At 40.6% G+C, this 24,802-nt stretch overlaps 1 protein-coding gene across 3 annotated transcripts in view; it reads right to left on the bottom strand.

The window, feature by feature from the left end:
• TRPC7 (transient receptor potential cation channel subfamily C member 7) overlaps window positions 1-24,802 on the bottom strand; it is a 140,355-nt gene that overhangs the window by 38,348 nt on the left and 77,205 nt on the right. For 2 of the 3 annotated variants that reach the window (XM_003782167.1, XM_003782169.1), the window contains 2 exons: window positions 18,275-18,439; window positions 9,300-9,516 (listed from right to left, as the gene is read on the bottom strand). In XM_003782167.1, coding sequence (XP_003782215.1) covers window positions 9,300-9,516; window positions 18,275-18,439 — 382 coding nt within the window. The remainder of the gene's footprint in view (window positions 1-9,299; window positions 9,517-18,274; window positions 18,440-24,802) is intronic. The other variant, XM_003782168.1, reaches the window with a different exon arrangement.

The following is a 24,802-nucleotide window of genomic DNA, read 5'->3' as shown; positions in this document are numbered from 1 at the left end:
CCCACCAAACAACAATGACGGCTGCAACCAAAAAATGGCCAGGCGTTGTGGCGGGCGCCTGTGGTCCCAGCTACTTGGGAGGCTGAGGCAGGAGACTCGCTTGAGCCCAGGAGTTGGAGGTTGCTGTGAGCTGTAATGCCACGGCACTCTACCCAGGGGGACAGCTTGAGGCTCTGTCAAAAAAAAAAAAAAAAAAAAAAGAAAATGGTCCATCAAATAAAAGGAATTGAAATGTTTTTCTTAGGAGAAAAGTAACTTGAAAGCAGCTATTTAGAGAAAAGTCATAGCTTTGATGAAGATCTGCTTGTCTTAATCAAACTGGAGTCCCCATGGTAGGAAATATTCAAGTACATTGCAGATCTGTTTACAAGATACTGCTCAGTTTTTTACTTTTACAAACCCTTGTCTAGAGCATCCCCTATTAAAATTTGTGTAATAATTCAGTGAATTAATACTTTCATCTATGCCAGTTCAGTAAGTATTTAAAAATGTTACTAGAAAAAGCATTGCCATCTGGAAAAAATAATGTTTGTTTCTTTCTTCTGACCCCAAATTAAAATTCTATTTCTTAGTGGGACAAAGCCGGGCACTAGGAGAGTCATAGGCTTTAATTTAGGCAGCCCTAGGTTCAAGTTCTAGGTTAGCTACTTACTGGCAGTATGAGTTTGAATAAGTAAGTCCCTTATTTTGCTGTGGACCTTGTATTCTGTATTTGTAAATTGAATGAAGGGGGGTTTGGGGGTAACTTCCACACTAGGAGCTCTCTGAATCTGACATACAAATTATTTACAGAAAACTGACTTGTCTGACCTGCGTAGTGGCTCCTTATTGGGTATTGTAGGTCATTTCCTCCATGGTCAAATTCTGGATCAGTCTTCCTAGATTTAAATATTAACTCACCCGGACTAATTTTAAATTATTCCAAGGCCATAAGTAAAAGTAACATGGGCCCAAGGGTTTGAGCAGCAGTAATGCTTAATGAAAAAAGAAATGTGTGAAATTAAGTACTTTAGTGAGTGAAATTAGGCCTCCTGCTTCCGCAGTGCCAAGGGTAGTTGAGCATTTTATATGCAAGCTGAGCCTCATGGTCTTTTGCTTCTGGCCTGTCAATCAGAGGAGTGTTCAGAGCCCAGGGACTCAAGGGGTATGAATGCTGAGCACTTGAGCCTCCTTTAGGCAAAATTTTCTTCACTGGGGATGCCTGGAGCCCAGAGGACAAGGTCACTGATAATTAAGGAGGGTGTTTGGCTGAGAAACAGGCTGGGAAGTGCCAGGAAGCCTCAGGGGAAATGAATAGCTTCCTGTAGGCAGGTTCTAAGTAAAGGCCTGCAGGGTGTGGAGATGGAGCTGACAGTTCAAAGGCAGTTCACTCTAGTCCCTGCCTCACAGGGTGTTCTGAAGGACTCTCTTCAAAGACCTATGACACTTAAGTATGCATATTCCTTAAAGGGTCATGGCCCCCAGGGCTACCAGTCTGTTCTCTGAGGCCAACTTCTCATCTCTGGTCTGGGACAGGAGTGTTCTGTGCACTCACAGGAGGGAGACTGTGCCTAGAAGCTCTGAATTCACAAACCCTAACATCAAAACACTATCTTAGTGGCAGGTTTTTTGCAACAGTTATGGGCCTCAGATACATTCAGGGCTCATTTGTTTTCTAGGGAGGAAGATGATATTCATAGATTAAAAAATTTCCTGACAAAACCTCCTCCTCTTCTTCCTCCTCTTTTCTAATTATAGTAGCCGACAATTATTGAGCATCTTCTAGGTTCCAGGCCCTGTGCTAAGCACTTGATAAACACTAAATCTTCGTAATAGTCTGATAGCTAGCTACTGTAATTATCCTCCCTTTACTTATGAAGAAGCTCACATACTAATGTGGCTTTCTATGATTTTCATTGCTTGAACTAAAACACTTGGAATTATTCTTGACTCACATTCCATGTACAATCCAATAGTAAATATTAATTTTACCTTCAAAATATAATCACCATCTACCACTTCTTTATTTGTTACAAATTAATATGAGGGTACAGATGTTTAGGTTACATTGTTCTCAGTTATAAGGTAAAGTTCAAGTTGTAGTTGAGCCCTTCACCCAGGGGGCATCCTGAAAACCCTCACAATTGTGCCCTTAGATGAGATCCTGCCAGTCTGCCTCCCTCCGCCTCTCCCATCTCCTCTCCCCTCCCTCTTGCTAGATTATATTTGTGTTTTTTCTTTTGTATGGGTGTGCAGTTGTTTATATATTGGTTTCATATTAGTATTGAGTACACTAGATTTTTTTTTTTTTTTAATTCTTGAGATACTTTAGTAAGAAGAGTGTGTTTCAACTCCATCCAGGAAACACATCTTTTCTTATGGATGAGTAGTACTCCATATGATACTATGGAGTACTATTGCCATAGTTTGTTAATCCATTCATGGGTAGATGGACACTTGGGTGGTTCCCATGTCTTGGCAATTGTGAATTGAGCTTCAGTAAACATTCTGGTGCAGATGTCCTTGTGGTAAAATGATTTTTGTTCTTCTGGGTAGATACCCAGTAATGGGATTGTGGGATCAAATGGAAGGTTAACTTTTAGTTCTTTGAGAATTCTCCATACTTCTTTCCATAGAGATTGTATTAGTTTGCAGTCCCACCAGCAGTACAAAAGTGTTCCCTTCTCTGGTCATCCACACCAGCATCTGCAGTTTTGGGACTTTGTGATGTGGGCTATTCTCACTGGAATTAGGTGATATCTGAGAGTAGTTTTGATTTGCATTTCTCTGGTGATTAGGGACAATGAGCATTTTTGTGTTTGTTGGCCATTCATCTGTCATTTTGAGAGATGTTTCTGTTTAAGTTATTTCCCCACTTACAAATGGGGTTGTTTGCTGTTTTCTTGTTGATTAATTTGAGTTCTCTGTAGATTATAGTCATCAGCCCTTGGTCAGATTTGCAGCATGCAAATATCTTCTCGCATTCCCAAGGCTGTCTGTTTGCTTTAGTTGTGGTACCTTTAGCAGTGCAGAAGCTTTTTAGCTTGATCATGTCCCATTTATTTATTTTTGGTGTTGTTGCAATTGCCGAAGGGGTCTTCTTCATAAAATTATTTCCTGGGCCAATTTTGTCAAACATTTTCCCCACATTCTCTTTTAGAATTTTTATTGCTTCATGTCTTAAATTTACATCTTTTATCCAGTCAGAGTCAATTTTTGTCAATGGTGAGAGATGTAGGTCCAGTTTCAGTGTTCTATATAGGCTAGCCAGTTCTCCCAGCACCAATCATTAAATCGGAATTATTTTCCCCAGTACATGCTTTTATTTGGTTTATCAAAGATCAGATGGTGATATGTGGCTGGGTTCATCTTTAGGTTCTCTATTCTATTCCATAGACCTATGTTTCTATTTTTGTGCTAGTACCATGCTGTTTTGATCACCATAGATTTATAATATAACCTGAAGTCTGGTAACATGATGCCTCTTTTATTTCTAATAATTGTATTGGCTATTTAGAGTTTTTTCTGGTTCCTTATGAAATGAAGTAATGTTTTTTCAAGTTCTTCAAAGTATGATGTTGGTGCTTTGATGGGAATTGCATTAAAACTGTAGATCAATTTGGGTATTGTGGACATTTTAACCATGCTGATTCTTCCCAGCCATGAGCCTGGTATGTTCTCTCATTTGTTAATATTTTCTGCTATTTCTTTTCTCAGGGTTTCATAATTCTCTTTATAGAGATCTTTCATATCCTTTGTTAGATATATGCCCAGGTATTTCATCTTCTTTGGGGCTGCTGTCAAAGGTATTGTGTCTTTGATTTTATTCTCAACTTGACTGTTATTGGGATATATGGAGGCTACTGATTTGTAGATATTGATTTTGTATCCCAAGACATTACTATATTCCTTGATCACATCTAAGAGCTTTATAGTTAAGTCCCTGGGGTTTTCCTGGTATAAGATCATGTCATCTGCAAAGAGTGAGAGTTTGACCTCCTCTGTCCCCATTTTAATACCTTGATCTCCTTTTCTTGCCTGATTGTGATGGCTAGGACTTCCAGCACTATGTTGAATAGCAGTGGTGACAATGGGCATCCTTGTCTAGTTCCAGATCTGAGTGGAAATGCTTTCAGTTTTACTCTATTCAATATGATATTGGCTGTAGGTTTGCTATAGACAGCCTCTATCAGTTTAAGAAATGTCCCACCTAAGCTTATTTTCATAAGTGTTTTTTATTGTCACAAGCCTTTTCTGCATCAATTGAGAGAATCATGTAGTCTTTGTTTTTGATTTTATTTATATGGTGAATTACATTTATAGATTTAAGTATGTTGAGCCAACCTTGCATCTCTGGGATAAAACCCACTTGATCATGATGTATAATTTTTTTAATGTGTTTGCTGCATTGTATTTGCTAGGATGTTTTTTTTGGCCGGGGCTGGGTTTGAACCCACCACCTCCGTCATATGGGGCTGACGCCCTACCCTTTTGAGCCACAGGCACCTCCCTATTTGCTAGGATCTTATTGAATATTTTTGCATCAATGTTCATTGATGATATTGGACTATAGTTTTCTTTTTTTGCTATGTCCTTTCCTGTTTTGGAAGTAGTGTGATATTTGCTTTGTGGAATGTGCTGGGGGAGGATTCCTTCCTTCTCTATATTTTAGAATAGGTTATCAATATAGGTACTAGTTCCTCTTTGAAGGTTTGATAAAATTCTGATATGAAACCTTCTAGTTCAGGGCTTTTCTTTTTTGGAAGATTTCATATTGATGCAATTTCAGTGCTTGACCTAATCTCACTCTGTGTCTTGTTTTATCCTCAGAGGTTAAGTTTGTTTCTGGGAGACAACAGATCTTGGGCTTGAGCTTTGTATCCAGTGCCTCTTTAGTGGGGAGTTCAAGCCATTCACATTTACTGAGAGAATTGATAGGTGTGGTGGAATTGATAGGTTTTGGTCATCTTATTTTTCAGGGAATTGATAGGTGTGGAGAATTGATAGGTTTTGGTCATCTTATTTTTCAGAGGTCCAGAGCTTATATTTTTTTTCCCTTGCACCATTATGGAAGCCAGGCTTTGCTCTTTAATTTCTGGGTGTGTTTACTTTGGTGATGGACCATTGTGCTGATCAGTATGAAGAATGAATCTGAATACTTCCTGTAGATCTGGTCTAGTTATGGCAAATTTCCTCAACATTTGCATGTCAGTAAACTATTTGATCACAGATTCAACAATCTACCACTTCTAACCAACCAGTTCCTATGTGGATCATTGCCAGAGCCTATAATCAGTCTCCTTGCTTCAGCTCTTACCTCACAGTCATCTGTTCTCTACACAGTAGCCAGTGACCCTTTACAAAATGAATTTGTATTATGTCATTTCTGTGCTCAAAACTCTCCAAAGCTTACTTGTTCTGACCTCATCTCTACTTCTCTCCTCTTTATTCATCTACTCCTGCCATGCTAGTCTCTTTGCTGTTCTTTGAACATATCCAGCCTGCTCCTGAATCCAGACTTTTCACTTTATTGCAGTAGAGGGATGACAGGGCATGCTCTTAACTGCTCATCTACCTGAAGGAAGATGGGAAACAAATCATGTGGATATTTATTCAGTTTACCTCTTTCAGTCAAGTAAATTTGGTTATTGACTGGATATTTGAAGATATTAAGAAATTACTGAATTCTTTTAGGCTTGATAATGTTTTCCTGGTTTTCTTAGAAAAAGTGTTCTGATTTCTGTTGTCAGCCATGATAGAGTAACAAACAGGGAAAAAAGGAAAAGAAAAGAAAGGAAAAGAAATAGAACTAGTTTAAGGCATTGGAAACAGGCAGCATAGGACTGTGATCCCTAAGTAAAGAAAGTGAGCTCAGTCAGATGACCACCATGGCTTTTTTTCTGGAGGCACATTCCAGTTCACAGCACATGGAGAGGGATCTCAGAAGCATGGTAGTCGGTCTCACTGAGTTTTAGAGACAGATTAGAGTTTAGGAAGTTTGAGATTAATCAATGTTGTGTGGCAGAGCTCCAGAGGGAAGAATACTATGCAAAAAACAAGCAAACAAAAAACTGAAAACTAAACAAAAGACTCCAGAAATTTAATTTAAATGGAATTTCTTTTGAATATTTGCTATATACTAAGACATGAATATAAAATGAAACTTCACAACAACTGGACAGTGGTAAGTTGAAAAATTTCCGTAGCTCATCCAGAATGGGTAGCTATTTGAACTCTGACCATCCAGAGTTGATAATTCTTGTTGATTACTCCAGTCATTCAATAGAGACCCCCAAAGTGTGTATCTACATATAAAAATAAATAGACTTAATGGTAAAGCCTCTTCAGATTTACTCTAAGTAAGTTTGAAAAGGTGGGCACAGTGGCTTACACCTATAATCCTAGCACTCTGTGAGGCTGAGGTGGGTGGATTGCCTGAACTCACAGGTTTGAGACTAGCCTGAGCCAGAGTGAGATCTTGTGTCTAAAAATAGCTGGGGTGGTTGTGAGCTATAACGCCATGGAACTCTATGGAAGGCAAGAAAATGAGACTCTGTCTCAAAAAAAAAAAGAAAGTTTGAAAAGGATCAAACTGATCTACCAGTAACATAACTGTCGGGGTAAAGCCAAAATTCTTTAAAGGAAGGTAAACATAACCCAGGTGCTCAACAACATAACATGTAAAGTGTTAATCATTCAATCAGAAATTATTGAACATGCCAAGAGGTAGGAAAATATGATTTATCACCAGGAGAAAGATTAATCAACCTACAAATGACAGAGATGATGAAACTGAGAGTCAAAATTTGAAAAGTTACTATATAAATATATATATATACACACACACACACACACGTGTATGTGTATAGGAAATGGGAGACATAAAAGATAACCAAAGAAAGTTTCAAGGATTGAAAATACAATATCTGAAATGAAAAATTTACTGATTGGAATTAAAATCACAGACACCACAGGGGGGAAAAACAAACAACAAGAGCAACAACAAAAAAAGTGAACGTGAAGCACAGAAAGGAAAGATTTAAAACAGGAGATAAAAACTAAAGAGATTTTACCTTCTTACCTTTCAGTGATACATATAAAAATGTTTACAGATGAAATTTTATGGTACTTAGGGTTTGTTTCAAAATGATTCAAGGCTAGGGAGAAGAGAAGCAGGGAAGTATAGATGAAACAAAGATTGGCCATGAATTGCAAATTGTTGAAAATGAGAGAGAGAGGTCCATCAGAGTTCATTATGCTCTTCTCTTGATTGTTGCATTTTCATAAACAGTAACAAAATTTTGAGAAAAAATTATCTAAGAAAAAATAGAATCTTTCTTTTATCTTAAGCAACAGGAAATTAATCAGTGAAAAATTTTGTGAACTCAGGAGGAAATTATGGTTCAGGAGGTACTGTTAACATTAGGAGTTATTCCTGCTTTTTTTTTTTGAGACGGAGCCTCAAGCTATCCCCCTGGGTAGAGTGCCATGGCATCACACTCACAGCAACCTCCAACTCCTGGGCTCAAGCGAGTCTCCTGCCTCAGCCTCCCAAGTAGCTGGGACCACAGGCGCCCACCACAACGCCTGGCCATTTTTTGGTTGCAGCCATCATTGTTGTTTGGCAGGCCTGGGCTGGGGATTCGAACCCGCCACCTTAGGTGTATGTGGCTGGCGCCTTAGCCGCTTGAGCCACAGGCGCCGAGCCAGGAGTTATTCCTGCTTAAGGGCAATTATGGTTGTATTTACCGGAGACTTCTACCTTAGTTCCAGGTGGGAAAATGGGGTGGGTAGGTAATTGATGCTGTAAATACTTTAAATTTTTATTCATAAACCCAACATGTGAGTTTTTAAATGCCTAATGTTAAAGTGTTTAATTAGTTAGATCATGGGGGATATACTAGGGAGAAATGGGATATATTTTACACTGAAAATTAAGCCACTGAACTCATTCTGTAATAGACTTCTATATCTCTTCCCAATTTTAGTGCCAGCAACTCTATTAAATGAGCCTTTGGTCCCAGGCTTTCTGGTTCATTAAAAGTCCCTGGGAAGCATAGTATGCTGTCCTACCTCTGCCTTTTGGATGAGACAATTCTTATCTCCCTCTGCCTACTTGGAGATCCAACTTGGAGATCATTTTCCCAATTGTTCTTGGTTTGGGCATCCATAGGTTTGCTCTCTGGTGGTGCAAATCTTGCAGCTCTTTTAAGCTATATTATTTAAATAACATAGACCATGTATTGGGTTATCTTTCCAAGTATTTGTTTGTGATCTTTTTGATTGATGGCACGGACATTTTGACTCTGAATACATTTTGACTCAGTGTTTGAGAACATAAATGTAATGAAAATTATATTAATACTCAATTTTTGTCAAGCAAGCAAAAATCTGGGGTGAACACTGACTGGTAAGAGAATTTAATTAATTGATCAAATCTTAATATTGCATACAGTGTTTCAGCCTTTTAAACCTTTATTTTTACTCAAAATATTCCCATCAAATTTACATATTGTTGATGTAAATCTTAAAATTTATCAACAGGATTTTGTGTACACACAATAACATTGACTATAGCCTTTTCAATTTCTAATTTTGTTCTCATGAGACCTATTTTTACCAACAAATTTTGCAGTTTTCAGTGTTAGAAAAATCTGTAACACCTTTTTCCATTTTCACTTTTAGCCATGTACAGTTTTATTTTGCTTATTCCCACTAGTAATAGTTCTTATGCATTGGGTAAAAGGCAGAGAGCTATTCTTAATCAACAAGGAAATTGGAAATACTTTTTCCTTGGCAGGCCTTAGCAGCACAAAATATTACTACAAAGAGGAATTTCACAGCCTTTTAGTACACTCATTTATACAAATAATGAGAGTATGTTACTTTTCTAACTTTTAGATTTGTATTTATTATCACAGTTCTACTCTAGATCAGTGTTTAGTGAGAACTTTATTCCCTTTTTTAGAAACAACTTCATTTCCTAAGGATTCCAGTATATTATATTTAAAAGATCAAAATAATGTTTTCCATGTGAAACTACTTTCAACACATGTATAATCAATGTTTGATGCATGTACTTAATGAATTTCCCTCCCACGGATTTTCTTTTAAAATTAAGAATCATGTTACAGGTCTGTGCATCTTATATATCATCACATATACAGAAGGTGACTTAGGCTTTGTTCTTGATCACAAGTTTACCGTTTTGTCTGGCAAGAGCAGCTAAAGAGGAGAGGGAGCGATTCAGAAGTCAGATAATCAATAATGCACTGTTATAAATAGAGAAGGAGAAAATGAAAGATAGAGTGACTTCTTACCTAAGACCCACTTCATGATGAGCATCTCTGTCCAGGAGAACTGTGTGGTTTTCACTCTGAAGATCTGCTTTGGGTAGTCTGTGAAAGTTTCATTTGGCAGGGTTTTAATGCCTTCAAATCGGTCGGAAGCATTCACAACTAACAATCCCAAGAAAATTGTAAAAGAAACTGCATGGGCTACAAACTTCATGAAAGGGCTCCTCAGGGTTCGTCCTAGCTGGAGACAAAATGTGTAAAATGAGTACAAGACGTGTTACTAGGGGGATGCAAGTCTTCCTTTAAAACATCACTTTCTCTAGAATTTAACAGAGAATCTATCATCTCAGACAGAAACAGCTAACTAAACCCAGACGTTTGTCTTGTATTTTTATGAGAGGTGTTGACTGATCAAATTTATTTTCCACCAACTTCAGGTTTTTCCTGTTTGGAAGACTTAGTGAGAGAGCCTAAGAGAAATTAATGGGACACATTGACATATCATCATGTTACATCTGATTGCACTGGTACCCCTAACCACATGGATATGAATTTTATGCCCTTTAAATCTGGGAAAATTAATGTCTGAAAAAGTTCACAATTAAAAAAAATATGCTTTGGATATGCTCTGTTGCTGTTTCATCTGTACTTGGGCTTTATGCTTAGATTATTATTTTTAATCTTTCTTGTCTCTTGATACATAAAGCTGTATCTCTCTCCCTCTAGGTACTATTTTAGCTGTGTTCCTCTAAATTTTGACTTGTAGCGTTTTCACTGATACTAGTTATAAATATTATATAATATTATCTTTTGAGTGTGTTTTAAACTCAGAGATTATTTAGTTTCCAGACATACGGGATTCCCCTACTCCTCCCACACTTTATAAAGTTCTAATTTTATTGTAGGTAGCACCTTTATAGAACATAGCCTCTGTGATACTACTCTAAAATTTATTGAGGTTTTTCCTATTATATGTGAATAGTTAATTTGTATTATTATTCCATAGGAACTTGAAATGGTTCAAAAGATGTCCCATTAAGGAGTAAGCACACATCTTCATCCGATGGCATCTGGTCTGAAGGCTGCTCGGATCTTTGAGGACTGACTTGGGAGCTGCACATTGAATGCTTGCTGAGCCTTAGTTAGTTGAGCTTACCTAAGACTCTTCTACGTCACTGTCATCATCCTCGCCTAAGCACCAAGCCTTACCCTTTATCCAGGTAAAACAAGACAAACGCAAAAAGGAAAAACTTTTCTGAATCTCTGTTCCTTTTCAAGAGTAGGTACTCTATTGTAACCAGTGACTGATTACTTGACATTCACATTCTGCCTCATTCAGGAGTCCCAGAGTGAAAGGGTACCCAGGATATAGAGTATTGGTTCAACAGAAGGTAAAGTACAGGGGTTTCTCTAGGTAAAATTTCCCTCATTGTGATTGTGTTCAACATGAGATTTATAAATCATATGGCTTGATAATGTTTTTTTAACATTAGTGCTTTAGTATGGTAATCATCTACTTTAATTATTCTAGTTATTAGAATAAATCATGATTTATTATGATTCTGATGCCACAGAACCCATCTTTTGTAATACAGAAGTGCTAGTTTTTGTCTTTTTAAAAAGCCTACATCTCAGGTTGTGTTAGAATTAATCTGTATTCATCTGTGTATTTTCATATGACACTAGAATAACATCAGAAATGTAAAGAGATATTTTACCTGATAGTCATAGGGCCACAAATGTACCAACATGTCTATATAATGTGTATTATTCATAAAATGAGGACTGTAGATTATATTTTGGCACTGGGAAGATGTGTTAATTTCAGAATGCCCAGATAAAATGTAAGGGCAAATAAATACCTTACATAAATTCAGTAAAAGCTGAATTAAACCATATCTTGTTTTGATTTATATAATGTCAACCAGCTAGTTTGACTTTTTCAACATTTTAGCTAACTGCGTTGGCATCTTGGGGCCCCATTTCCCAACCAGGACTTTGGGATATGGGTGTATCCAGAGAGTTGTCTTCACACTTTCTTGTCACCATGTCCTGACTGACCTGCTGATGAGCGATGAGGGGAGGTGGAGAATGACCACAGGGAGAAGTGTGGCGAGAGGGGAGAGGGGAAGCTGAGGAGCGTGTAAGGGATGCCAGATCTTATGTATCCTAGTAGGGGCACAGGAATGTTAGGAAAACTCAACCCTTAAAGGATTGTTGGCCAGTTTTCCCCAATCCTTTATCTGTGGGCTCCACACAGTGTCTTCCAGTGACCACCTGGATGAGGACTGGAGTGTACCTCTCCATCTTCTCATCCAGGGAGGCACACAGTTTGCATGCATCTGCACCTAAGCTGGCCTTAGAATTCCCCTAGAGGACCTACACTGAGGAATTTTATTATTTTTTTTTTTGTTTCCTCCTTCAAGCTGTTATCTTCTGGGAGAGCATGACTCTGTAAAAATTATTATTTTTATTGTAAACCATAATAAAAAATCCTGATAATGCCCTTCAGCAACTTGGAAGATTATCCTGTGCTCCATTCCTGCTTGATCTAGGTCACAGGGAGGAAAAGTGAGGTTAGGGATTTATGCTCTTTCTTCTTATTCTGAGTTTGAATGCATGTTTTCATCTGGTAAAACCTTGATAAAAGTCAGATGAGATCCAGTAACTTCAGTGGCTTTCTTTTTCTTTTCTTTATTTATGAAATTCCCTATTTGACTCACACAGGTAATTTTTGAAGCTAATTACACTTGGGGAAAACTTCCACAAGGCCACACTTTCTTGTCACCAAGAAAAATGAGCCAAAATAAAGAATAAAAGTCAACCAATATGTGCCTGCATCTCTTAGTTGTAGAATCATTAAAGCTGGGTAAGGTGTACAAAGAGATGGCGTAGCTTCAGGAGGTGGGGGAGGGGGGCTTAGCCCACTCTGCCTGGAGTGCAGAACTGGGGAGTCTGAACACATGGGCTGAAGCAGCTTGTCATTGCTAGACCTTGTGAGCTGAGGGCAGGTCAGGAAATCCAAGTTTGCAGAGTCTAGGTTTCTGGCTCACCCCAAACTTCCTGGCCACTATTCTTTGACAGATGGACATATGAATGTGAGAGTGACTGAGTAGTGCCCCTGAATTAGCTCCAAATTGCATTCATGGACCCTCAGTGGTGGGGGCCTGCTTTTACTGGCTGGCACAATTCTGTGTTCTGTGCCACTGGCCCTTAGCCCTAACAATACATGTAAGCACCTAGACAGGACCCTCTGGCCTATTTGGTCCCCATTTCCTGATAAGATAGGCCCATAGCTGTGATTGTGGTAGAGCACATGGAGGAGTGCTTCCTAGTCTTGTACCATTAGAGTCCCCATCACCAAACGCTACCCTCACTTTTTGCCAGGTGCCAATAGTTATAAACAAGGACTCAGTTTACAAGACAGAAAGCTGGGCCAGGTGTGGTGGCTCCCACCTATAATCCTAGTACTCTGGGAGGCTATGGTGGGAGGATTGCTTGAGCTCAGGAGTTGAGATGAGCAAGAGCAAGACCCCATCTCTGCTAAAAATAGAAAAATTAGCCAGGCATGTGGTAGGTGTCTATAGTCCCACTACTAGGGAGGTTGAGGCAGGAGGATTGCTTGAACCCAGGAACGTGAGGTTGCTATAAGCTAGGTTACACCATGGCATTCTAGCGTGGGCAACAGAGTGAGACTCTTTAAAAAAAAAAAATTAGAAAGCTGAATGAAGTCAAACTTGTACCAATCATTCCAAAAAAGAAATATGTACATTTTTAAGAATGAGTTGTTCTCAAATGTTGGAGAGGTTCTGGCTAACTTAGTGGCACAGTCTTCAAGATGCTCCCTCCAAATGGCTGAACTAGGGCTCAGAATCTTCCCTTTTCCCACTGTGTGTGTGTTTACTACGTGGCTCTAATTAGAGTATTCTCATATTATGCTGTTAATCCACACTTTGTGCTGGGGGTTGATGAGGTGCTGAATAATAGAGGGATTTATAAGGTAGGGCTTCTAATGAAAGAAGGAGTAGAGTTTGTTGTAAGGGGTAGAAAAGTCATAAAGACGCATGACTTTTTCTTCTTGAAAAGTCTTGTCAACTCTATAACGATCTGAATAAAGTTCATTTCAAGGTTGGTTAGCAGCTAAGATATTTACATTAGGCATAGAAGGTTGCAATGGTGCTTATAGAACTAGATAGGAGTGCGTGTGCATATGTGCACTTAGTGATTAAGAGCAGGTATATGGAACCAGAGACCCTAGGTTTATATCACAGCTTCACAGGGTTTGGGGGGGCAAATTACTAAATATATTAGTGTTTCAGTTTCTTTTATAACATGGGAATAAAAATGGTGCCTGTTGCATAGGGTTTATGTAAGCAATGAATTATTTAATATGTGCAAAGCAAAAAAAAATAAAATATGTGTAAAGCAGTTAGAACAGTGCCTGGCATATAGGAAATACTCAATATGTGGCACTGGAGGGTCTCAGGGAATTCTGCTAAGGGAAAATCCCTGGAAGAGGAAACTTAAAAGGTATTTGACACAAAGACGGCCCCACACAGAGCCCTTATGTGTGTCTGCCACGAGCCTATGTGGGGCACTACCTGTATGCAGCCTGATGCAGGGCGTGGAGGGAGGGAGAGAAAGAAAACAAGCTAGAAGACTTGGCCCTCCCTTCAAAGTAGCTGATCTTCTAGTGGGGGAGACACAGGTTACAAGCTGTGGTGGGTGGGAGCTAGATGGAGAGATTGGGAGGAATGTTGTAGGGCTCAGAGGCCTCTCCCTATGAAAGTGACCAGCTTCTGGCACTGCGCAAGTCAGGATTTAATCTTGTCCCAGCAGGAGGACAGGTGCTGGGCTGTCCTTTTGGATGTAGTGGCAGAAGGATTTGTAAAATAAAAGCTTCAAGTCTTTATTTCTTGGCACATATTTCTCATCTAAGCCAATGCTTCAAAAATTTCATCATGATTTTCTTTAATCTAGTGTAGCTCTCTGGTAGAGATAAACAGAGACCTTTGGAGGCACTGTCTTCTCCGTTACCCTGGGCCATGTGGTTTGAGGACTCCTGTTTCAAACCATTTAAGCTGTGGTAAGGCAAAGCAGAGATCTTCCAAAGGGGCTGTCTTACTGACCCCTTCCTCACTAGATGCTGCTGTTTGGAACATTGGACAGGGGTAACGACTGACACTGTGATATTTCTGCAAGCAGGAGTCATGTGGCAGTATGAATTGATGAAGAACTGCACACTAAAAGATATCAGGTTGAGTTCTAATGTTATTTACAGTTCTCCTTGTCTGAGTCCCAGGGCTAATTTTAAGGATAATAAAACAGTGCAAGTTAATGAGAAATGGAGGAAGATGGTTTCTCCTCTCACACTTTCATAATTAAAACTTGCACAGTTCCTCAGCGTTTTCATAATGCTGACTTCTGGCCTATTCCATCTGCTATAACACTGTTTGGACCTTTGAGGATGACTTTTTTTTTTTTCAGTTCTGAAGTTTTAAACAATCTAAATTATGGATCAGAATGGGACAGCAAAGGATAGAAAAGAGCCTAATCAGCCATAAAGGCCCTTTGGCATTGGAGTCCTTGTTGAGAGGATAAAGAACTCTCTAGGAAAAGATCTAATGGTTGTGCATCCATGTGGATGAGAACTCACCAGTCTCCCTGTGGGCTGCTGACTTCAACCACACTGGTGATGACAATGAGAAATTATACAATCACTGCTGTTTTTCTTGACCCTGAGGTAACCTGTCCCATGTTCCATGCCTGCATAATATCATCATATATCCCTGTTTATGACTTGGTTACCCTCTTCAACCAACATATTAGCAAGCCGAACTTCTGTTGACACCTTTTGGCCTTATAATTTTCTTATTTAACTGTCTTTTCTTAGGCTCCTTCAGAAACTTAGAATATAAAAATGGAAATGACAGCCTTTGGAATTCAGAATTCAGTAGGAAAGAAATGATGAGGTCATTTTGGCAGGATAAGCAATTAACTTTGATGTTCCTAATAGTCCCCAAACCAGTATGGCAACTGGCAGGAAATGAATACACCATTGGGTTAAAGACAGGAATCTCACCATTTGGTAGACATTGATGGACATTAGTCAGTTGATGAGTGTGGTAGTGACATTTTACAAATATAGGCAGTCTCTGAGTTATAAACATTCAACTTACATGCAACCTACAAACAGAGGCTATTACAATAAGTCCCCAAATTACAAACATCTGGCTGATGCATGGCTTGCAGTTATGAACGGAGGCTATTCCAGGTAATAGGTGAATGCACCATTCCAACTTACATACAAATTCAAATTAAGGACAAACTTCTCTCATTTGTAACCCAGGGACTGCCTGTACATTTATAAAAGAATATCAATGTCTAAATTCTTAGAAAAAAGTGTATTGATGTTATTAGAACATAAAGGTTCTTCTCTGGAATTGCATTGGCTTTTTCTTGGTTTTTCAGATATAGACAGATATAAAGGTAGTGACCCCTTGGAGGAGAGATACTAACCTATTAATAGACTCTTCTACCAGGCGCTCCTCTTGGGAGGACGTGATATTATGGGCATTCGGAGCCCTTAGAGAGGGCTGGTTTTGTCACATGGCAGATGTGACCTCTCTGTAATCCCCATTAATATCTCTGCCATACTTGAAAAGATTTCTTTCTAAATGGTGAAAGGAATACTGACTGTATCTTGGCTTTTTCTTCTGTCCTCTGGCTGCCTCAGAGCAAGTTCAACGAGCTCTTTAACGAAGGAATCTTTCCTTCTAATGAGTTGTGCCACTAAGAGTCATCTCATGCCACAGACTAAGACTTGTCACTCAGTTATTGACACATCCTTCATTGCATTGAGCTCAGATTAGGAATCTAGAAAGTGCACAAAAGTGACAAGTGGTTTAATGATCATTTCATTTTTGTCTTGAGTATTTTAATTTTTTAGTATCGTTGGAAGTTCAGGGAGCACCAATGTCAGACATGTTATCTGAACAGAGGAGAGGAAGCCCCAGTTGTGGACCAAACTTTCCTGCAGTCATTTCCTCTAGAATGTTTCAGAAGACTAGTATAGGTCTGACCCCTATGCCCAATGGTGCTATAAGCTTCCTGAAATTACTGGGCTCAAGAAATTCTGGAATTCCCTCCTCCTGAAATTACTGGGCTCAAGAAATTCTGGAATTCCCTCCTGCAACCACATACATTTTTATGGTATCACATTTGCATATCTGTCAAGATTCTGCTCCTCAGACCTGCCAAAAATCCTAAAACTTTAGTCAGCAACTGGCATGTCATCTCTTTCTGCATCTTTTCCCATGCCACCAGGCAGGCAGAGGCAAACCAATTTGACGGTATTGGCTAGTCCCAGGTCCCTGGAAGCTGTCAAATTTAGCTTTGTAGCAAAAGTGAGGAGTGACAGCATTTTTCTCTACAGTGTTGCTGTTATTTTAATGATTGAATGTCCTAGAATTTGTTTTGGGGCTCAGAGAGTGGAGGCAAGCATCCCTATCTACTGAAGCTCTGAGTAAAGGCAAGGATCCAATGTGGGGTGCAGACGAGAAAATTCCAGAATCAAATGTGCCTAAAATCAATGACATCTTCAATGCAGCTTTAAATCTGGTTAATGTTTTCACTTACTATGCTTTTTTTTTTTTAGCTCATAATGAAGGACAAGGGGAAAAAAAACTGCCTTCACTTATACATATGTTATTTGGGGAATTCTGATTTAAAAGTCTCTGGCATGATAGACTGCCCTAGAAACAAAATCCTCAAAAGATGTAAGGTTGAACACTGTAAATATTCAGTTTGCAGGCTTTCATTTTTAATATTGTTCTCCGGAAGAAGGATTTTGAGGCCTGACCCCTCCCTGTATCCCTGCACCTACACTCAGGCAGTTGGCTCATTGCCTGCATGGTCATGTGGCCTTAGGCCCACCATTCTGGTGTGAGTTCCCCCTAAATTGAGTTGACAGGAGGCTCGGTTCACTGGTGACACTTTGATTAACTGTATTACCTGATCAAATTTGCTGTGGAACTAATCTTCCTGCAGTCATGTTTCTTTTACTGAATGTTGATTACCTAAGCTTAATTCCTTTTAAAATACATCACTAGGTAAATGCAGCTTTGAAATCATTAATGACAATCTTAGACTTAGGAAACATATTTCAAAATTTTTGCATGGCTTGTTCTTACAGGTGCTAACTTTTGCCTGAAGCTGGAGTGCTGGTACTTTCTGTGACTGCCCCAAATGGCAGGGCTGTGGGATGGTGAACAGGCAAAGGGGCAGCGTGGCACCTGTGAGTTCCGCTCTTTCTGGCACCAGTGGGCACTCTGGGAAAGAACCCCGCCCAGCACCATTCAAGTCCTTCTTTCTCTTTCCTTTGCCTTTTCTCTTCTTGTAGGCTAATTAGCTGCTCGTGTGAGCCAGGACCCCCAAAACAAGGTCAGGGAAACTAGAAAGATGTTGCGGTGGGCCTGCAGGGTGTCAGCGTGAACTGCAGTGGAGTCTGGTTAGTTCTCCTTCCTAAACCTACTTGATAAAGTATAGCTGTCACAATGGGATTGAGGCTGTGCAATGCTATAATCCTGGAAAAGGGGTTTAGCCAAGAGAAAGCACTCGGGTGTTGGCTACCACTATCATCGTGACTGTAACGATTACACTGAGGGTTTGGAGGACATGCTTAGGACATGGAGTAATTAGAGAAGGAAAAGTGCCTTTATTCTCTCTATCTTCTGTTATTGATCCTTTAAAATTATGCCTCTTATGTTTAAAATTTCTCATTTAATCATTTCTCTCTTTCTGAAAAAATGATGATTAAAAAGAGCAGGTCTTAACATTTTCCCTCTTATGTGGTTTTCTCCTGTTGCTGGGTATCTCAGGACTATTATCTATAAATGTAGGGAAAGATCAGCTGCTGATCTGAACAAGATGGACTTCAGGTCATGCTAAGAAGGGAGAAGAAATAACCGCAAACGACATGCACCTTAAGCAGTCTGTACCTTGCTGCACGGAGCAATCCAATAGGCTATGGCGAGAAAAGGAAGGCCTATGGAGACTCCAAAGACAGCCAGGAATTTCACAGCGATAGACTGTTGACGTAAGCCTGAGAGATTTTCATACCACATGGTAAGCAATTGCTGCTGACAGTTAGGATGAGCAACGAACTGTAAAAACAAAACAAAAACAAAAACAAAACGCAAACAGGAAAATGGCATTGATAGCACTTGAACAGCATATTCGTATAACTTAGGAGTTGCTTGGGGCTGAAATGTTTCACCTGAGGGGTTGCCTGAGGGTTAGAGCTACAGCATCTGGGCCAGATACTCATCAGGGCTTGCGAGGTGAGGGACTTCTGACTTGGGGATGCTGGGGAGCTTTGTACTGGGGCCAGAGTTGACGCAGGACTGGCTGAACTAGTGCTTTACGAGTCTGGAGAAGTCTCAGGCACAAAAAATGACAGTTAACTTTTAGATAAATGCTTGTATCTCATCCAGGCTGTTCAGCTGAGCAGGGAGCCCTGTCTCTGGGCAGAGTTCATTTGGGAAGCAACATGGAGGAATGGATGGAACATGAATGGGGTTTGGGAATTAGAAGTGGGCTTGTTCTTCAATTTACTACCTGGATGACCTTGGGGCAGCTACTTAACTGCTTTGACCCTTAATATTTTCATCTGCAAAATGGAGCCTATCATATTGTTTTGGAGGATAAATAATATACTGTAGCAAGGTTTTTCTAAGTAGTTGAAAGAAAAATGCCCAGAGTGTTTCTAGAGAACTTGTTAAAATTCCTCAGTATTTTCTTACTGGATCTCAGTGTGTCCAGCTTGGATGCATAGAGGTTTTGTGGCATGCTGGGGCACTGACACCTTGGCTCTCCCATGCAGCAGCTTCCTTCCAGAACATCATGCACCCTTCTCGCCACCACCTCCCTGTCTTTGAACCATCCTGCCATGATGGCTAAGTTACAGGATGGACCTCTTGTGGCCATTTTTCATTGTGTGGTCTTGCCCTGCCCCCACCCCTTTTCGATGTAGCTTATTGGACTAGGGCTGGAACCCTGACCTAAACTGGGCTCATCAGGTTTTCTCTCCTGGGTATTTGGGATTCTGGTTGAGAGAAGGTGTCTCTGTATTTAGTGGGGACTTAACATGTAACCTTGGGAGATCTGGGCAGCAGTCTTCTCATTAGTGGACTAAGTAGCAAAATGAGTCAGTTAAAAGAGAGAAAGGGACTGAAGATGTGCAGGAAGAGGCTGAACTACTGTCTAATGCTCTCCAGGGCCCAGCTCCACTCTGCCCATGTGATCCATGAGACTCTCTCCTATATTCATGGACAAAATCTTTCTTTTTCTCCTTGATCCAGCATGTAGGCTTGAGTTGTTCCAATCAAAACATTTCTTTTCTGCAAATGGTAGGTGCTACTTGACTAGTTGTTAGTTTACCCTCATCCTTGGCCAGTGGAAACTAGTAATAGGAAATATTTAAGTAAAATTTCTGGGAATAATGTTTAAATTTGAGGAAATTATACTAATTAGCTTATAGTTTCCCCTGTGACAGGAGGAAGCCATTATTTGTTTTGGACAAACTTGTCCTCTGGTCCTACAGGGGGCACCCATGTGCCCCAGGAGCATTGGGGCCCATGCACTAGAGAAGACAGACTGTATTTTTCAAAGGGGTGGCTTTCAGCTGATTACCTTGGAATAGAATGTGCCACTTTTCATCCCATTTTCCGTATTGGATATTAAGGGGGCATGAGCAATGATTCCCAGGAAATATGAAATGTTCCATTTTCATTATAAGAGCAATATAAATTTAAGAACAGTATGAATAGAGCGGTTTTAAAATTCTCAATGCAGATGGCAACATGTTCTTATTTCCAGTTTCTGGGAACTTAGGCAGCAGCCAGAGGATCTGGGAGGATGCTATCAAACCATTTATGTGGCCCTGTAGCCCCTGACAATATTATTACTTGACTATTAGAAACAAATGAACCTTTTTTGTAGCATTATTGGGCTTATAGCAACCATTGGGTCTTTTTCTCCAAGAATAAGAAAAACAGATTCTCCTGAACCCAGGGAGGAACCTCTAGGTCTGGAGGTGATAACAGAAAACCATGCGGGTGTTTCAGTAACTCTCGGGTTCTACTCATAGCACAGGTCCCAGTGTGGACGGTGGGTGAGTGTGGGGACAGTTTGGTTTTCAACAGTTGGTCTTTTATGGGTGCCAAAAGGGCCCTGCTCTAGAGACTCACAGTCTGATTAGAGGGTGGGACCTGTGCCCATGAAACAGAAGATGACTTCCTGTGGCTCCTGCACTGTAACTGCTCTGGAAGGGTCCTTGTCATAGTCCGGTCCTTAGCTGTTTGGTCTGTTTCTGGAGAGCCCATCCCACACTGCTTTGACTGCTTCTCTGCAGACAAGTCAGCATAACAGATTGGCCAGAAGGGTAGAAGTTCTGAGTGAGAACACAATGGGGACGGTTCCCCCTCTCCCTTGCTTGCCTCAGAGGAAGACCTTCACCCCAACAAAAATAGGAGTTGGGTCCTCTTCGATTCTGTCTCCTCTGATTAGACCTTTGCTAATTTCCACAGGTGTATTTATTCCCAAACAATAAAGCAACCTGGCTTCAAACATGCTATGTATTTATAGATGGACTCTATGACATAATGATCCCAGAAAGGTGACAGCAGCTGATAGCCACGGACCAAATTGATGTTTACCTTTATATAGGCACTTTTCTATACTTGTGCTAGGCCTTGAGGGACAACTGCATGACATACAATTCAATGTGTATCAAAGGATTTTTTCCAATGTGATTGTGAAGCACATAAAACACCATCCTTGACCTGAGGAAGATGAGAGTAGCAAATGAAACATGCCAACAGGACACAAAGAAAACTCTAACCAAAAGGGCACCAGGCCAAGGAACAAAGGCAGGAAGAACTCAGGGTGTAAGGAGGATTTTCAAAAGCAGGGTCAGAGGGACCAATGGAAAAAGCTTACAGCTAGAATAGAATGGGAACTCAGAAAATGTGTGTTGTCTTGGGTTTGCTTTCTTCAGCATGTAGCTCACAAAAAAATGGAATGATCAAAGGATGGATGTCCCTGAGAACTTTGCCCAGGTCATTCCTGCCTAGAGCATGGCACACCTTTAGGAAAATTCAAGGGAAGAACTGATATGACTGCTTTGATTTTCCAACAACATGATTCACACTCTTCATAACAGAGAGTTTGTAATGGCTGGAGCGAAGACTGTGGTACAGGGTTTGCGTGAGGCTGAGCAGCCTTTTAAGAGAATATAAATTAAACTCCATTTGTAACTGGGATGAACTGTCCAACAATCTGGGAGAGGGAGTCAGCTAAGAGGAGTTATGTTGCATGGAGGGACAAGAGGGCACTCAGTCCGGATTCCCTGTCATGGAAAGGCTTACCCTGCCCGCTAAGGTGGGAACCTCTTTCCTCCCAGGTCATTCTTAGTCTCTCCCTTTTATCCCAGTTATGTTTTTGTATTTATGTGATTCCCTGAGAGAGAGGAAACTCCTCTTAGAGGGCTCCTGGGCTGATTAGTATGGCGCTTATGAGTGGGTGCTGTGTAAATGAGTACGCAGCAAACTAGAAGTTCTCTGCTTTCAGACTGCAAACCTGGTGCCAGTCACAGTACCACAGTGGCCTTCCTTCCTCCTTGTCCCCATCAAGTAGCAGATTCCCAGCACTTCTGGCCATGTCACCACATCTGGAAGAGGCACATGGGTACCAGAGGATGAGGGTTTGCTTGCCTTCCAGGACATGTGATAAACAGCTAAATGACTGAATTTATGCTTATGCTGAATTTACTGTCACTGTGGAAGTACCAGGAGATTGGGAAACAATAACAACAATTTTCTTAATTCTTAAAGGCAATTGAACCAGGAATTCAAAGAGCTTACCAGATAAAGTTTATACCATTATCAGGAGGGTGTGCTCCAGGAAAGGAACCAAGGAGGAGGGCAGGGATCGGAATTCAGCTCAGGGGGGCCGAGGGCTGGCTCTTCATGTCACATGCCCTGCCCAGGCAAACTGCTCTTCACTTCCCCTCCCCCTTTGCAGTACTGCCTTTATAAGTTTTCATCTTCTGACCACCGGAGCATCTGGTGGACACCTCCCTCATTGCTGGGAGATTCCGTTTGGAGGCCTGTGGGATGTCTGTTCCTCATTCCAGCTTCTCCTGCCTCCTCTTCCCCTGGTACACCCTGGACCCCAGACAAGCCTGGCATGCCACTTGCTTATTTCTATAGCTGAGGGTCCTGCCAGGCAGCTGCTCACTGAGCCTTTCTACAAGTCTACTGGGCAGCAAGAGGGGACGGCACCTTTGAAGGCTTTTCATTCCCACAGGTATTTGGTGTCACCTGTTCAGTTTGGTAACATTTTGCTCTGTTGTTCTTAAAGACGGCACCCTACTCCTCTTTTCAGGGACAGAAGAACACAAACACTCTCTTCTACTTCTCCATAAGCAAACCTCCAGTTTTTTAGACTAACAGGGATTACTTGTACAAAGGCCCCCAACTGATGGGTTGTTTTGAGGACTGTGCCTGTGACTCAGCATCTCTGACCAAAGAAAGAAGGCATTTTTGATGAAAAAAGTCATTCATGAACCTGTCTATGCCTTAGTGTCTGGAGTGCAGTGGTTCTGCACCTCTCCCAGAGAGCTGAAGGCAAGCCACGTCCTGAGAGCAGGGGTGAAGGCAGGAGGCCGGGGCTGCCTCCCAGGAAGTGGGGGTACATGCCGTGGTTTTCCAGTGCTCACCGGGTGTCCTCTCACAGAAGTCCGCCCAGAGGCTGCTGAAGGGGCAGCTTGGTTTCCAGTCTAGTTGTCATGGCCAGTGTCCCATTGAAGGCTCAGAGTCAGCTTCCAGCTGGCTCCAGATGACTGTCTCGGCTCTTTTACAGTGTTACAAAGAGGCCACTCTCCATATCTGGGTGGTGACTTTCTCTACCTCACCCAGGGCTGTGCCCTAACTTGAACCAGAGGTGAAGTGGAGGCTGTTTCTCGCCAGTCTTCTTGGATTATTTTCAGTGACTCCCCTTCCTGAGCCTTGTCCTCTAGCTGAGCTGCTGTAGGTACTATTACCAAACATGGCTTATGTAGCTATCTCCTGTTTGTGCTCAAAGAAGGTCCATCTCTCGCCTCTCTTGTTCAACTCCTCAGCAGCCTTCAAGACCCACATTCCTCTCTACCTGTAAATCGTACCAGTCCCTCAGGCCCCAGAGATGCCTCAGACTCTGCAGGTCTTATTTTGTGGCCCACTCACTTGCCAATCATGGTTCATGGATCTAATGGTAAATAGCTATATTCTTGTGTCTATATCTGACATTTTTTTGATATTGTTAATCTTTATGAGGGAACCAACTATCTGTGTATCCCTAAGAGTGGGTAGCCTTATGTTTTACATATAATAGGTGTTCAGTAAACTTCTGTTGAGTGATTGATAAACTGTGTGCTCTTCTGAATCCTCTAAGATTTGTTTCATAATTTTTCTCTGTGACTCATCATCCCAGAATAATTTCTAAATATAGTGAATCCTCTAATTGCTCAGGGTCTGATGAATACTTAACTGTGTTCACATCTTTACTAAAAGGCAGACAGGGAGAAGGGATGAAAACTAAACCAGACATTTGTCATCTTATGTAGGAGAAGATTGAAATGCGAGTCTAAAATAGGGTTTGAGGATTATCTCTTGGATTAGATGGCAGTTATTTAATTTCTGTACATACCATGTGCCACTGTAAACTGACATCAATTCAGAAAATATTTATGTAGTAATAGCAGTTATAATAATAAGGAATAGCTAATATTTGCTGGATACCTATTCTGTGTCAGCCCTATGCTTAATAGTTATTAATATTATTTAATCTTTATATAGTTCTTTGAGGTAGGTTTTGTTTTTTGTTTTTTTTTAATTTTTTTAATTTTTATTTTATTAAATCATAGCTGTGTATATTAATGTAATCATGGGGTATAATGTGCTGGTTTTATATACAATTTGAAATGTTTTCATCAAACTTGTTACCATAGCCTCCATGGCATTTTCTTAGTTATTGTGTTAAGACATTTATATTCTACATCTAGTAAATTTCACATGTGTCCTTGTAAGATACTGAGGTAGGTTTTGTTATATCTCTATTTTAAATATGGGGGCTTAAGATACAAAGAGGTTAAGTAACTTGCTGCAATTAAGCACAAAGGTGATTCCAACAGAGGCTGGGCTTAAACCAGGCCAGTGGGACATAAAAGAGAATGCTTTGAACTACCATGTTTCCACAAGGTAGATTTAAAATCAGACAGACACACCAAAGTATAAGGGATCATGGTGATTTCCTCATGCCCACAAAGGCCGGGGGACCTTACTATTCAAGTTGCTGTTAGAGCTCTCATCTCTCTCTGCCTCTTTGCCTGTTGGTCAGCCAAGTCCCAGTGGTGAAAAAAGTCAAGAATACAGAAAGGGAAGGGCTTTTAGCCAGTTTTCTTGACCACTTCATCCTCTTAAAAGGAG

Source organism: Otolemur garnettii, unplaced genomic scaffold (genome assembly GCF_000181295.1).
Source record: "Otolemur garnettii isolate 467f Iridium unplaced genomic scaffold, OtoGar3 scaffold00003, whole genome shotgun sequence".
NCBI lineage: Eukaryota > Metazoa > Chordata > Mammalia > Primates > Galagidae > Otolemur > Otolemur garnettii.
This window is presented reverse-complemented; position numbering and strand designations above follow the sequence as displayed.